We start from the raw sequence: 16,687 nt of genomic DNA on the forward strand, positions 1-16,687 counted from the left end.
CCGAGGAGCAGATTAGACTGTCTGCTTCTCTCTGGTCACGCAATGGCATAAAATCCATTTTAAGTTAGGATCTTCCAAAGAAAAGACTCAGTCTCTATTCCCAGATGGTGGCTCTGGTGTTGCTGGTGCACCAGGGGTTAATGATGTTTCGTGAGTCTGGAGATCATCCCCTGCTCCCAGTTTGATCCTCCTGCGGCAGCGACTCCTGATGTATCTATGGGAGTTCTTGCAAAGCAATCCAGTATTTTGGGTTGGTTATCAGTCAAAGGCGTAGAAGACAATTCTCTCAGCTTTGCCTTCCTCTTTGTGTGAGCCATTACAAAGAGGAAGCTCAGCCAGACCCAATATTATAAGTTCAAGCTAAAAAGAAGTCTTACCTAGGATCCTTTGCAGTTGACATCCAAAAAACCTTTTATTTCCTCTTCATAGTCTCATGGCTGCGGAACTATTGAATCAAGATTCTCTGCCAAAGTCAATCACGCCAAGCAAAGCTGTGCGCCCCTTAGGCGGCGCGCCGGTAGGATGCCGCTTTTATAGGTGTCTCGCTCAGCTCTGCCCCCGACGTCCAGGCCTCGCAGGAAATCAAGTGAGATTAAGAAAATTCGCTGCTGGGCAATCAAGGAAATCCGCAGCCAGGAGGGAGTGTTTGCTGTTGCTCAGTGGTGACAACTAGTGGACAGGCTTCGTACACTTGGGTTCTAGAAGGAGCTGTGGTCCCTGGTCAAGGACTTACTGCAGTGACTGGGATAAATTGGACTAGGGGTATATTAAAATGAAGGAAAAATCCTAGGTAGTTTTGATAGAAGGCTTATGATTAAGTAGATAGTTTATGAAAGTTCAAAGGAGCAGGAGGAAACCAGTGGGCCAAAAAACCCAAAATTATGCCACTAGGTCGGCATAAAAGCCCCTTGGAGGTGAATAAATCTTGCACAAGGGGTGTGGGAGGATGATACATAGACTCCGAAATGTGCTAGGCCTCTCTGTACATTAACTCGATGCCATGTTTTTATGAATGGTTTCAGTTGCATATGTGCAGGGCTGGGAATTTCATGACATGCCTTGCTGCTCAAAGGAGGCAGAGCTCAATAAATGGCTAAATTTCTGTTTTACATTGACATTCAGAATTCTACTGCTTGTACTTGCATATCTGCAACCTTTCTATAATTTGAAGCATGCTTATGCATTTCTCTTAAACGTGTAATGCCAGGGAGTCCCTTCCGTTTGCACACACTGATTTCCAAATCCGACTTTGGTTTGAGTTTTTGATGATTTTTGTTTGTGTTGTGGCTAAAAACTAAAAGATGCAAAGTTTTAGTGCAGAGTTTTACATAATTCTGTGCCACTCACTTCTGTGATGTACTGCAGTCAGTTATTACAAGCATAAAGCACAATATGTTTATAAACCATTCTTTTTTAGAAAATGGCAAGAAATCAGTTATTGACTGTAATTTTGTAACAGACTGCTTAGGTTTACCCATAAACTTTACAGCAGTTTTCAAAAGGAAAGCATGTGCGAAACGTATCCTGCTAAAACTACCCACACATTTTACACCTGTTAATGTGTGCACGTAGGTTTTTGAGGGAAAAACTGCGTACATTTAAAAATGCAAAAGTATTCATATAAATGCAGACTCCTCCCCAACCCTGCCCTCCTGGTAAGTCTGCCCATGGAGATCTGTGCACATACTTTTCACCCACATATTGGCCTGCCAATTTTGTAAAAGGCCATTTTACCGGTGGAAATGACTTTGAAAGTTATCCTCCTTATACTTTTTGAACTTCAGACTGATCACAAATGCGCGTAACTGTTTTCAGTGTGTGTGTGGTGTTTCCATGGAAATCCTTTTCTTTTCCTTATCCTAAGTTTAGTAGTACTGTTGTAGTCTGGGATGTTGGTCTTAATTGATATGACACTATTTCTAATGCCATTCTACATAATGTGTGTCCTGTTCATAGGATTGTAGATAATATGCCAGTCACATGGTGCTATGATGTTGAAGATGAACAAAGGTTCTGCAATCCTGGATTTCCTATTGGATGTTACATTACAGAAGATGGACACCCAAAAGATGCTTGTGTTATCAATGTAAGTGGGTTTTTTGTTTTTAATTTGCAGTAAAGAGTTATTCACTCACTTTTCTTTGTTCTGAAAATATTTTTTAAAGGAAACAGTTTTGTAAAGGCAACATTGGTTCTTGGTTTATTAAAAGTTGTGATAGGAGAGAGTAATTGCATACTTAGCCGGTCCATCTGGTTCAGCTTTCTGCTTGCCTAACAGCCTTTTCTACATAAAGTAGGGGGAAAAAAAAATATATTGCTTCTGTAAATCTGCAACTGTGAAAAAAATTCCTTCCTAACTCTGAATATGCTGGATTAGCACTTTTGGTTTGCATGTAGCTATATCATTGTATAGACCATTTTTTTTTTTCCTCCTCTCTCTAAACGTTTGTCCAATTTATTTGTGAATAGATTTAGTGTTATAGCTCTTCTGCTTTTTTGTAGTGGGAAATTTAATTCTCCAGCTTCAGCAATGGTGGTTATATCATTGTCTCCCCATTGGGGACAGGTGGCAGAGGGTTAACTCCTCCCATTAGCACAGGTTCTCAATCTTGACAAAAGATCAAGAACAGACCACCCTGTGCTTGGATCATAGCCGAAAGGAAAAGCATCTTGGAACCGGTTCATTTGCTGGAGAGGAACAAGGGCTTTTACTCAAACTTTTATTACCAAACAAAGGAGGGTCAGGTTCCAGGATGTTGTGCAACAAAGCTTGAGCAGAGAAAAACAAGACAATCCTACAAGCATCCTATCTAGTGCGGCTGGCAAATACAGAAGCAGACAGGCCCAGCAAAATATTTCACCCCCTCGAATGGTCCCGAGACCAAGTGGTAGCAGAGGACCTTTTCAGCCACTGGGGAACTCCATGCATAAATCTATTTGCATCTGAGTACAATACAAAACTGGACACTTTTTGCTGAATTCTCCCCAGCAAATAGAGAGTATCTCATGATGCATTTTTAATCTCTTGGTTAAGGGGCCTCATGTATGCATATCCTCTGACTTTCTCTAATATCCCGGATGATACAGAAGTGTATATCAGACAGGGCAAACATACTCATTGCTCCAGGGTGTCCAAGGCAGCTTTGATTATATGCCTATCTAGTACAACTTTCCACTCAGCCTCCAATATTCCTGGGGAACAGATGCAGGAGAGCGGGACACTCATTCATTCACTCAATGCATTCTTCCCTGCAGCTGACAGCATGGAAACTGAGTGGCAGATCCTAGGACATTTCCAACTCTCATCTCATATTACCGACATTCTACTAGCGGCTAGAAAACCTTCCACCAGGAAGAATTACTCTTTCAAGTGGAAAAGATTCTGATTGGTGCAGCCAGCATGGAATTGACCTTTCACTTGCACCCCAGAATGCTTGCTTACGATACTTATACTCACTTTCCACCTCAGGTCTAGCAGTGACATCCATATATGTACACCTCGGTGCAGTAGCAGCTTACAATACAGCAACGGAAATCCCTTCAATTTCCACACATTCCTTGATTTTGTGCTTTTGTGAGGGGTTTGCTGTGTATTTGCCCACCAGTAAGAAACCCCCCCCACACCATGGGAGGTAAACTGTCTTAGAAAGCCAAATAGAGGCTCCTTTTGAGCCTATGGAATCCACTGTCCTGAAGTACCATTGGCTAGAAGAGTACGTGAGCTTTAAGCTCTGGTAAACTATTCACCATACTTGTAATTCCACCATGACAAGGTCTTGCTGTGTACACACCTGTCCTTCCTACTAAAAGCAGTATCAGCATTCCTCTTGAATCAGACAATTTCATTACCCACCTTCTTCCCTAAACCACATGCGAATAAAAGGAAAAAGATACTTCACACATTGGATCACAAAAGAGGCCCTGGTCTATTACAAGAGAAGAACTCAAGCAATTAGATTAAAGTCTTAACTTTTTTTTTTCCCAATCCAAATGATCCAGGGAAAAATAACAAAAAGAACACTATCGAATTGGATAACTCAATATATTCAAGTTTGTTACACTCCGTGGTGCTCAGTAACAAAATTAAGGCTTATCAGATCAGAGCAACAGTGACCTTTTTAGCGTACCTGTGTAACGTGCCAATTCAGGACATCAGTAGAGCAGCAACATAGTAATCGATTCACACTTTGACATCCCACTACTGTCGTGGTCAACAATTACCAGCTGATAGAGCATTGGGATCAGCGGTGTTGCATCATATCCAAAAAAGCTGAAGGGCTGTCCACAGCATGCCAAGTTGCTAGTTAGAGACTGAGAATAGTTGATTAACACAAGCAGCCCCCAGTTTGGGACTCCCAGACAATATGACTAAGCCTGCTTATCGACAGAAAAAAGGAAGTTTGCTTATCCTAAAACGGTGTTTTTTATTTAGCCATGCAAACCCTCCTGCCTCCCTGGACAGCCATCAATGTATTCCATATAGAGGAGCAATATCATGAGCTGAGGAGGCTTGCACAAGGTGTGCGGGAAGAGCAGTGCAGCCGTAGAAGCGAAAGCTCTATGAGCTTAGACAGCTCTGCCCCGTGACGCCCAGATGATGTCACCCTGACACCATGGCTAAATCCTGCTATCTACGAAAAACACAGTTTACGATTAGAAAACTTGCTTTTTCATTTTGTGGTTTTTATTTGTTGCTTGTAATCCTTGGGTTGGCTTTTTTTTTTTTTTACATTTTTGAAGTTTTATTTTTTTCTTGCCATCCCCTTCAGCAAGCTTCTTTTGTGATGGCTTCTGATATGACCCTTGGCTGTGGCCATTTGTTGGTGAAAATTTCTTCTTTGATTTTTGCCTCATGTCTTTCTGATGGCAGAAATGAGCAGCTTCAGGAAGTGCCCAGACTGTAGTTAGAAGAAATTAATCATTGACCATTTTAAGACCTGCAGATGTGCCTGGAATTAGATAATGTATATGTCTGACATCTGTTCCAAGATGTGGCATGAATCCAGCTCTACCCGACTACACCAAAAGCTGACTATTAGAGACTTGAATCTACAGAAGACGGCTTTGGGTTTGTTTTTTTTTAAATTTTGACCTCAGGCCTTAGAGTGCTATTTATTTTATTTTTCTTTTAATATACCGATGTTCAAGACAAAGTCTTATTGTACCGGTTTACAGCAGAACCAGGGGAAACCATTTAACAAGTAGAAAGAAAGTTACAATAAAACGGAGTATAAATTCAGGATCTTTAAGAAAGGATTAGTGTAACGTAACTAAAGAGGTAATGTACAATAGCAAAGAACAGTTGTGCTGATTTAGCAGCTGATTTAGATGAGCAGTTTGAGCCAAACCGAAGGAGGCTTTCGAGGCGGGCTAAGGAGGGCCGGGAATGGTGTGGGAACGGGGGTGGGGGAAGGTGAAAGGGAAAAGGTAAGAGAGAACTAGCTCATTGGGGAGTGACCCTTTATGGGTAGGCTTGAGAGAACAGCCAGGTTTTGTTTGAAAATCTGTACCATTTCTAAGTGCATAGCATAATGCATTTCTCTCTATGATGCATAAGCAGGCCTGTCCTTAGAGCATTTCATGGCCCATAAATGTTAAGGCCATGGTGATGTAGATTGCCCGTCTGAGGTCCACTCTTATTGAGGATATTTGCAAACCTGTGACATGGAGTTCAGTCAACACATTCACATTACATTACTCTCTGGATATGGTCTCCCGATTGGGATTCTAGTTGTAAATTGTCTAAGGTCTCTTTTGAAGGATAGAGTCCAATTCCATCCCTTCTAGGATTAATTTTATAAATTCAAGTTGTATTCCCTGTTTGAAAAATAGGCAATGGCTTCATTTTTGCACTCTACCATACGGGCCAGGTTTGTGGAGTTTGTGGGATATTGTCACATGCACACTTTGACCACTTTTGCCATATAACAGCTCTTTCAAAGTTGCCAGTGGCCTCTTGATTGCTTCCTTGATCAGTCTTATTCTTGCTTGGTCATCCACTTTTGGAAAGACAACCTGATCTAGGCAGCAGGTGGTGGTGCCATACACCTTTTGCTTCTTAATTGTCATAACCACAATCCGAGGGATAAGCAAGGATTTTGCAATTTTTATACTCATCCCCAGATCTGTGCCTTTCTACAACTTTGATTTGGAAGTATTTTGATAGACTCAACAATGAACGTCAAGGATCTTTTTTTTTTTTTTTTTGAAAGTTACCACCCAGCAGGAATTGCTGAATTTTATTCTTTCATTATGTGATCTGTACAGTTTGACACAGATGGGGACCAATTCGCTTGGTGTGAACTTTTGAAAGTGATTGGTTAAATCAGTTTTAAATTTTTAGGATTGCTACAAAGTATGGACACTTAACCAGCCAATCTAGTCCGTATTTTTATTTCTACTTCATTTTCTAAGGAATTCTGGAATAATTTTCTAACTTTATAGATGTAGGCTAGAATGTGTGGATACATGGAGCAAACACAGTTTTAATGCATTTTACTTATTGATGAAAACTTTCTATAGCCATTGTATATAAGTTTTGTCTACGGAATTATTCTCTGCCAGTTGTTTCTTGTTCCTCCATAGATAAATATTAGTTGGGTGGTCCATGTATATGACTTAGTGAATTGCGTGTTTTCAGGGAAGTTGCTTTCTTGTAGGAACTGGGCTGCTGGCTTATTAGTAGTGTTGAAAGCTGCTATACAGAGGAACTGAACTTGATTCTTGATTGAGATGTTCTGAACTCTGGCACATTCCAGTAGCAGGATGTAGTGGAGGCGGTTTTCACAGCTCCTGGAGGTCTGATTGGGACATCTGTACTGACACCTAATGACCTGACTTAGGGCCCTTGATTGCAAATTTCCAGACGGAGCCCCCTGGTGCATGCTTTCAGCCGAGAGTCCAGGAAATGTAAAAAATAATCTATCTTCTCGCTGCACCACACACCCTATTGAGACACAAACACACCAGACATACACAGGACTGATTCTAGCCTTAAAGCCAAATATGGAATATTGCCTACTTTTACTTCAAAAGGCATCATTAAAGAGCCAAGCTAACATCCTTGTTAACGTGACTACTAATTTAAATATTGCATGGTGCCCCCAGGAGCCCCTCCTTGGGGGCATGTTAAAGCGGGCGCTGACTGTTCAGCACCTGCTTTCTGCGCATAAGTATTGTATCGGCCCAATGCATGGGTGACTTATCCGATGGCGCCAACATGGATAAGCTATGTTAGAGGCACTCAAGCACCTCCTTGCTAGCGAGAGCCTGAGAGCGTCGGCCATCCGCCGGTTAGGAAAACTGACGCCAAATTTATTGGCATCTCCCTAAACGGCGCACAGCCAGGGGGTTTAGGAAATGGACACTTTGTCAATTGAGCGACTGTTTCCTGCACCTGACTGCCAGCGCTTTTTTTTTTTTTTTTATTTTTTTTAATAAAGTCTGTGAAAGTTTTTCCTCCTACTTAATATTGCAACAATATTAAGTAAGGGGCAGTACAGAAAAGCAGTTTTTTCTGCTTTTCTGTATTAGTTTTAAGAGCGCTCAGCAATTAATACCTGCTCTCGGCATTAATTGCTGATCGCTAAAATTTGTGTCCTAGATGCATATTTTTTGCATTGGGAGTGAATAGCTAATAGCCTCATTCACATGCATTTGCATGTGATGAGCGCTATTAGATTCACTCTGCGTTGGACGCACGTTGTAGAGGCGCTAATCCCCATATTGGATAAGGGGATTAATTACTGCCTCTGCAACCCGTGTCCACCTGCAGGTTATACAGTGCACTATATTGCATTGGCCCCTATGTGAGGTAATAGTTTTATGCATGTTGCTTTTATAGTTTTATGGTGAGTACAAGGGTGTAGCTTAATGTTAATTATAAATATATCATTTATACCAGGTACAGTTATCTCTAAAGTGTGTGTGTGCACATGCTCTCACGGCCATGCAGCATTTCTCAAACTGTGCATGCTGTAGCTCATACTGTACAGGATTTAGTGGGGGAGAGCAGCCAGGAGCCTGGTCTGGCTGCCTCTGCTCTGTCCCTTCTGTGCTGGCACTGCAAACATGTGGGTCAGCACACTCTGGCTGCATTGATTTCTCCTCCCTCCAACAACTGATTTGACCTGAGAAGCCTAAAAATAACAGGCCAATCCCACATCTGCATATACTTCGGAAGAAATGAAAGGTAATATTGCTTTTGACTAGTGAAAGTTCTTTAAATATGTTGAAAGAGTTCAGTTTTTTAAAAGTTCAGTAGTAGTTGAATTGATCATTCCACAAGTTGAAAATGCCAAGGAATTAGACAAGTAACTGTGCCTAGGCTTACAGCTAAACTGAAATGTTCTAAAAATAACAATGCAAAACACTGTTTTAATACAATGTATTTTCTGTTTAAAAGTCAGAATTTCATGAGAAGGATACCTTTTATATCTTCAACCATGTTGACATAAAAATACACTACCATATTGTGGAAAATGAAGCCCTAGGAGCAAGATTGGTAGCTGCAAAACTAGAGCCAAAAAGGTAAGCTTTTCTTTCAGCTTTCTATCTTGCTTATTATGGTAAATAGAGCAGTACTGTGAAATTGAATACTGACTCCTGTAAATAAACTTCAGAATTTTTAGTTGGAGAGTGCTTTTGAAACCTCGGTGAAATGATGTGAGCTGGCATTGTGTTCATTAATTCTTCTTAATTTATTCCTTAGGGTATATAGTCCCATACATACTCTGCTGTATATGGCTCCTTGCTTAGTTAGGTTTGAAATACTGTTGTAAAATCTCTATCTGTGTTTCTGCTTATTGCAGTAGAATGAAGTTTTTTTCTCTCCTCCTGTCCTTCCACAGCTATAAACATACAAATGCAGAAAAACCCGATTGCTCTGGGCCACCAATGAATGTCTACAACAAGAATACTGCAGTGATTAAAATTCCCTTTACCTATTCAGTTTCATTTGTGGTGAGTATACTGCAGCCTTTGTTTCCTGGCATGCAAATTCGCTTTCATGTAGGTATATAATTTCAAGTTTAAGTGATGAGACATGATCTCTAAAATATCTTGTGCTTTTTTTTTTTTATCCGCCACATGCTCAATTGCTGCTTTGACCTGTGAGCGAGGAACAATAAAAATAAAATAAGTATATATCATTTATTTATTTACAATATTTTGTATTCTGCCTATTACCAGATCTTGTTCTAGGTGAATTCCAAGTATGAAACAAAAATGCAGTGTTAAAAATAAAAACTGCCTAATCAATCTTCTGGTGATAAGCTAAAAATATCATCCATTAATTAAAAGCAGCTATGAAAAGCCAAGTTTCACTTTCTTACCAAACCTTAAATAACCCTGCATCTTGCAGCTTTCTGTCAGTCTATTCCATAGTCTAGGACTAATGATCTTAAAAGCCCTTTTTGATGACTTTGCTTCCCAGATGCTGTTATTCCTGTGTTTGAAACCAATATTATATGGCTCCCTTAAAGCCACTTGTACTATTACTGCTACTACTGAGTAAGTTGGAGAGGCCGCTATGTCTGATTCTACCTCTCCTGCTAAATCTGAGGTGCACAACCTTGATCTAGGGCAGCAGACAAGCTTGGTTTTTAGAATATTCATTAGACCGATTTGCACACATTTTAGTATGAGACCCAGGTTAGTTTGCGGAGCTTGGTTAATTGGAAAACCAGACAAGCCTTTGTTCTTCAAGGAGCAGAGTTTTGCACGTCTGATAAATCTAGATCATACGGTGGCAACTCTGGCCCTTGTAAACCATGAACTGCTCTGTTTTTCAGGATAGCTACAGGAATATTTATCAAATTTTCATTCTTGCTGCTCCTCAGGAGCAGAAGCAATGTCCGTGCACAGACAGCTGGCCGGCACACGCTTCCCCAGGACAGTGGCTAATGGCGCTGGCCTGCCCTTTTTTGAGAGGCCTGCCACTTCGGTGCATAATGGGGGTTACGTGTGTGGCTGGGCCCTTCGGAAAATGCATGCAAGGCCCGGCCACTCGCATAACCTTTGAAATTTACGCTCCTTAATGGGAGGGAACTGGGCAAAGGCCTGATTGCGTTACCACGTGTACTTTCGAAAATCCCCCCCCCCTCCGCGTGTGGAAGTCGCGGACTGCGCAGGCATCACATTTTATAATATAATTTTATAAAATCGCTTCCCTGCACGCGCCACTGGGAACCGCGTGCCCCTTTTAAAATCTACCCTAAACTGTTTTGTTGCTCATCCTTTTATCTATGTACTGTCCTGACTATGAGTGATCTCATGGCACTTTGAGCAATGGGGGGGGGATACATGAGATTTGCTATGTTGGGTTAGACCAAAGGTCCATCAAGCCCAATATCCTTTTTCTAATAGTGGCCAATCCAGATCACAAGTACCTGACGGATTCCATGCTGAGCAGTGGATTTCTGCAACTCCACCTTAATAATGGTTTATGGACTTCCTCCAGGAACTTGTCCAAATGTTTTATAAATGCAGCTACGCTAATAGCTTTCACCACATCTTCTGGCAACGAATTCCAGATCTTAATTATGCGTTGAGTAAAAAATATTTTTCCTGGCATGTAGCCAGATGGACTCAGAACGAATGGGTATAGTATGCTCGTGCTAGCAGTTGGAGACGGATCTGACGTCAGCACGGGTATATATACCCCCACAGGAAGCGTAGCAACTCAGTAATTTCCGTCTCCAAAGCAGTTTGGAGAGCCTGCATGCTCGCTGAGCGTGTTTCCAATCTACTTTCTACTTTCTTCTTACTAAATTTCTACTACAACATCGAGCCCCGCACTCCTGCGGTGATACCCTTGGGGTCCCTCCCCCAGTAGAATTTCCCGGGGTGATTTCCGTGATCCCCCGGAGGTTTAAGACCTCGGTCCGGTGGCCGAATCGCGGCAGGGACATAGCCCCCGGGCGAGGCTCGGGCGTGGCGAGCGAGGTGCCTCGGTCCCAGCGTGGACGAGGCAGCGGGTGCATATCCTCAAACGCGGCGGTGAAGGTACTTGCCCTCTCCCCCCGCAGCCGGAGACCGCCCGGGTTCCAGCCGGGAAGCGCCGAGGATCAGGTAAGGCGAACGTCTCTTATTTCTGGTCCACGAGGAACCGAGGATCAGCGGCATGGGCGGCACGCCATGGAGGGCGCCATTTTGTTGGCCTTGTTCAGGTATTGAGCGCCCGTGATAGGCGCCTGTCTAAGCGCATATTATATACATCATTGTGCGTATATTGCCGACCGCTTTTTGCTGAGTGCATATTGAATACCATTGAGCGTGTATTGCTAAACGCATATTGCTGAGAGCATATTGAATACCATTGAGCGTGTATTGCTAAACGCATATTGCTGAGAGCATATTGCATACAATTGAGCGTGTATTGCTAACCGCATATTGCATACAATTTATTTTTTTATTTAACAGTTTTATATACCGCAGTTCAGGTAAAGTTACTAATCACTTCGGTTCACATTACAACAATTACAATGACAATATAAAGAATAGTTTATAAATAATGTCTTACATAGAACAGGGTGATTTACCTTGGAAAAAACTAATAATGAACTGGGAGAGCACAATTTATATACATACAAGCCGTAAAAGCCCGTTAAAACGGGCTACATCCCTCTGTCTCTCACCTCCCCCTCATTCTCTCTCCCCTCACTCTTCACCACCCCCCTCCCCCACCCACTCCTCTCCACCCTCCCTCTCCTCTCACTCAGTCCCCCCTCTCCCTCACTCCCTCCCACTCAGTCCCCCCTCTCCCTCCCTCCCACTCACTCAGTCCCCCTCTCCCTCCCACTCACTCAGTCCCCCTCTCCCTCCCTCCCTCCCTCCCTTCACCCACCTCCATTTCCTCCCGGCGCCGTAAGCGCGACTTCCCGCAACCCTCACCCGGCTCCATTAACTCCTCCCCAGATCTGCCGGCAGATCTCGGGGGGGGTCACTCCCGCGCGCGCGGCAGTGACCCCCCCGAGATCTGCCGGCAGATCTGGGGAGGAGAAGTAGCGGCACGGCGCGCGCGCGGTGCCGCTACTTCTCCTCCCGCTCCTGCCGGCAGATCTCGGTGGGGGGGGCGCAGGAGTGACACCCCCCCCCCCCGAGATCTGCCGGCAGATCTATGTGGGGGGGGCGCGGGAGTGACACCCCCCCCCCCCCCGAGATCTGCCGGCAGATCTGGGGAGGAGAAGCAGCGGCACCGCTGCTTCTCCTCCCGCTCCTGCGGCCCCACCGCCATTTTTTTTTCTGATCGACATCCTTGCCCGCACATGCGCAGTAGAGCTGCGCTCTACTGCGCATTTGCGGGCCGTCGGTCACAGGCCATTTATAAGGTAGATGTCTTGTCTATACATGAGTGGATACATGAGTGGGTTAAGAGAAAGCTTGGTTGAACAACCAGGTTTTGAGTCTTTTTTTTTTTTTTTTTTTTTTTTTTTTTTTTTTTGAAGGTTGGTGTCGATTGTTCGAGTCTTAGGTCTGGTGGGAGTGAATTCCAATGTGTAGGGCCTGCGGTGGATAGAGTTCTTCTACTTAGTGTTGTTTTGATGGGATGTGCTTGTAGGGTGCCTCTCTGGCCTAGTCTCCTCGGTCGGGATGTAATGGGATCGTGAGCTCAATTTGGGTGGAGTGGTGGATGACTTTGTGGATGATTGAGAGGGTCTTGTATAGGATTCTATATTTGATTGGGAGCCAGTGTAGGTTCTTTAAGATGGGTGTTATGTGGTCCCTTTTGTTGGATTTTGTTAGAATCCTTGCTGTGGCGTTCTGTAGCATTTGTAATGGTTTCAATGTATTAGCAGGTAGACCTATCAGCAATGAGTTGCAGTAATCTGTTTTCGAGAAAATGATTACTTGTAGTACAGATCTGAAGTCCTGGAATTGTAGTTAGGGGTCTTAGCCTTTTTAAGACTTGGAGTTTAAAAAAGCATTCTTTAACGGTGTTGTTGATGAAACTTCTGAAGTTAAATTGATTATCGATGATGACTCCAAGATTTCTGACCTGTGGGGATAGGGATGGGAGGGCTAAGGTGTTTGTGTTAGGTACTGAGAAGTTGCTGTCTGGGGTGATGAGCAGGAACTCAGTCTTATTGGAGTTGAGTATCAGGTTAAGTTTTACTTAGAAGGTTGTTGATGGATAGCAGGCACGAAGTCCAATAAAGCATGGTTTTGTGTAGTGAGTCTTTAATCGGTATGAGGATTTGTACGTCGTCTGCATAAATGTAGTGTGTATTGAGCGTGTATTCATGACCGCATATTGCATATCATTGAGCATATATATCGCTAGCCGCATATTGCTGAGAGCATATTGCATATCATTGAGCGTATATTGCTGAGCGCCTGTTGTATTAAGCGCATATTGCTGCCACATTTATTTATTTATTTAAAATTTTTGTATACCGACATTCATCCAGGATATCACATCGGTTTACAGTGTAACACAAACAAACGCCAGGCATGGCGCTTTACATTGAACAAATAAAACAAGTTAACAAATGAATAAATGAGGGTGTGAATAACAAGGGGAAAATATTATTATTAAGCGCCTGTTGTATTAAGCGCATATTGCTGCCGCATATTATTGAGCGCCGGTTGTATTCAGCGTATATAGCTGCCGTATATTATTGTGCGCCTGTTGTATTCAGCGTATATTGTTGCCGCTTATCGTTCAGCGCATAATTTTCAATGGAACAGAACGCCTCAGCATCTTCAGCGGGGGCGCCGCCTGCCTCCGGCATTAAAGCCCTTGGCCTCTGTTCCACATGTCAGCTTAGAGCCACGCACAGTGAAGAGCCAGACTCCCTATGTGCCCAATGTGAGGAGGCTGTGGGACCTTCGAGCCAGGACCAGTCTCAACCACGATTTGCTGACAGTTCCCCAGGGGCTACCCCGGATTTAGCGGTCAGTCTCGACCAATCTGGAATCCCGGGAGATCTTGTACCCCGGCGATTAGAGGTTGCTTCAATTTCCTGGGTGGATCTCTTTAAGGGGATTCATGCCTTTGTACAGATGCAAACAGCTTCCCGTCCAGGCCCTGCTGTTTCGGCGGTGGCTGCGACTGCGGCAGCTGCTGCTGCGGCTCCAGCGGATCCTGTTCCTGGACCCTCACGGCCCTTATCGTGAGCGGGACCTCCCGCCGCTAGACAGTCTAGATCAGTCAGACCAGGAGGTGTCACCGGACGAGTCCAAACTCCCGGACGAGGGGGAACTTCCCCCAGGGATTGAGCCATATAGAACCATGAGGCGGTTCTTCCCTAAGGAGGATCTCTCAGACCTGGTGTCTCAGTGCCTGGCAGAGTTGTATATTACAGGTCCCAGCGCTACGGTACCCTCTGCGCAGAACCCCCTGCTGGAAGGTCTTCGTCCTACAGCCCGCCATTTTCCATTCTTGCAAGCAGCACAACAACTGATAGATTTAGAATGGGCTGCACCAGCGGCCTCATTTAAAGGGGGTAGGGCCCTGACAGGCATGTACCCCCTGGCACCGGCTATCCAGGATCTGCTGGTGTGCCCTCAGGTGGACGCCTTGATTAGCGCTGTGGTCAAGCGCACTACCATTCCAGTTGAAGGGGGGGGCAGCCCTCAAGGAGCCTCATGACCGGCGACTGGATGCCATTCTGAAACAGACTTTTGAGGTGGCAGCTCTATCTTTGCGGATCGCAACCTGCTGCACAGTGGTGACGCGTTCCTGTTTGTCACAGGTCAGGAACAACGCTCCAGCAGCAGACATGGAGTCAGCTCTCTCGTTCCTCACGGATGCTGCATCAGACCTAGTCCGGACAACAGCCAAGGGGATCTCATCCTCCGTAGCTGCCAGGAGGCAGCTCTGGATCCGGAAATGGTCAGCCGATGCACCTTCAAAGACACGCCTCACCAGATTGCCCTTTCAGGGCTATTTCCTGTTTGGCAGCGACCTTGATAAACTGGCCAGTACATGGGGCGCCTCTCCAGTGCCTTGGCTGCCGGAAGATCGGTTCAGAAGGAACCAGCGCGCCTTTCCAAGGCCATCCAGGGGTAGAAGCTCCCAGCGCTTCATTCCCTACAGGAGTCGCTACCAGGCACCACGTCCTCAGGCCCGGAATCAGTCCTTTCGGACCAAGCAGCGCAAGAGGGGAGCAGGCCCGGGCTCAGGTCCTGGCCGCGCCTCACAATGAGAATCTGCCTATTCATCTGGGGGACGGAGCCATAGGGGGCAGGTTAACCCTCTTCTACCCCAGATGGGTCGATTACGTCGGACCAGTGGGTCCTCGCCATCATCCGAGAGGGGTATTATCTGGACTTTCATCACCTCCCTCCGGACAAGTTTGTGGAATCTTCATGTCCCATACACAAGAAGGCAGCATTGGAAGCTACCCTGGCGAGGCTCCTGTCCTTGAAAGCCATCATCCCAGTACCTGCCTGGGAAGTGAATTCTGGACACTATTCCATTTATTTCATGGTACCAAAGAAAGGGTGCACCTTTCGGCCCGTACTGGACCTCAAGTCAGTCAATCGATACTTAAGGGTCCCGAGGTTTCGCATGGAAACTCTGCGCTCCGTCAAGACCGCAGTACAGCCATGAGAATTCCTCATGGCCTTAGACTTGTCGGAAGCCTACCTGCATATCCCGATCCATCCGGATCATCAGCGCTACCTATGCTTCAAGGTTCTAGGACGCCACTTCCAATTCCGGGCTCTACCCTTCGGGTTGGCCACGTCACCGCGGGCCTTCACCAAGGTGGTCGTGGTGGTAGCAGCGGCACTCAGACGGGAAGGAGTTCTGGTCCATCCCTACCTAGACGATTGGCTGATCAGGGCGAAATCACGAGAGGAGAGCCATCGGACAACAGACAGAGTGATCGCCCTTCTGGAAAGCTTGGGCTGGGTAATCAACCTCAGCAAGAGTTGCCTACAGCCTTCCCAGTCGCTGGAATACCTGGGAGTACAGTTTGACACCCAGGCAGACACAGTCAGTCTCACTACCAAGAGAAGGTTAAAACTTCAGACGCGTATCCGGTACTTGATGGGAGCCAATCGGCCCATAGCTTGGGCTTATCTGCAGGTTCTCGGTCTCATGGCATCCACCCTGGAAGTGGTGCCTTGGGCAAGGGCCCATATGAGACCTCTGCAACGCTCCCTGCTCTCTCGCTGGAGCCCCCGTTTCCGGAACTATTCCAAGCACCTACCTCTGCCTGCCAGAGTACGGACCCATTTACGGTGGTGGTTGCAGTCCAACCACACGAGCAGGGGGTCGAAGATGTCCTCCCCCACGTGGACTCTGCTCTCCACAGATGCCAGCCTGAGCGGCTGGGGAGCACACTGCGAAGGACTTACCGCCCAAGGGCGGTGGAACAGAGAAGAGTCAGCGTGGAACATCAACCGTCTAGAGGCTCGGGCAGTCCGATTGACATGCCTTCGATTTGCTCACAGACTGAAGAACAGAGCAGTCAGAGTGATGTCCGACAACGCCACCACGGTGGCATACATCAACCGTCAGGGCGGAACCAGAAGCAGACAAGTATCTCTGGAGATCGCCCCACTGATGGCTTGGGCAGAGGCGAATCTTCAGGACATCTCCGCCGTCCACATTGCCGGGAAGGACAACACCACAGCAGACTTCCTCAGCAGAGAGCCTAAATCCGGGAGAGTGGCAGCTGTCACCCACAGCCTTCCAGATAATTGTGGATCACTGGGGGATTCCGGACATGGATTT

General features: G+C 45.4%; 1 protein-coding gene across 2 annotated transcripts in view; it reads left to right on the forward strand.

Annotated features, from left to right (window-relative positions):
* Positions 1 to 16,687, forward strand: part of TM9SF2 (transmembrane 9 superfamily member 2) — a 121,520-nt gene that overhangs the window by 32,705 nt on the left and 72,128 nt on the right. For both annotated transcript variants that reach the window (XM_029604499.1, XM_029604500.1), the window contains exons 5-7: positions 1,957 to 2,086; positions 8,405 to 8,529; positions 8,850 to 8,961. In XM_029604499.1, coding sequence (XP_029460359.1) covers positions 1,957 to 2,086; positions 8,405 to 8,529; positions 8,850 to 8,961 — 367 coding nt within the window. The remainder of the gene's footprint in view (positions 1 to 1,956; positions 2,087 to 8,404; positions 8,530 to 8,849; positions 8,962 to 16,687) is intronic.

Source organism: Rhinatrema bivittatum, chromosome 5, assembly GCF_901001135.1.
Source record: "Rhinatrema bivittatum chromosome 5, aRhiBiv1.1, whole genome shotgun sequence".
Classification (NCBI taxonomy): domain Eukaryota; kingdom Metazoa; phylum Chordata; class Amphibia; order Gymnophiona; family Rhinatrematidae; genus Rhinatrema; species Rhinatrema bivittatum.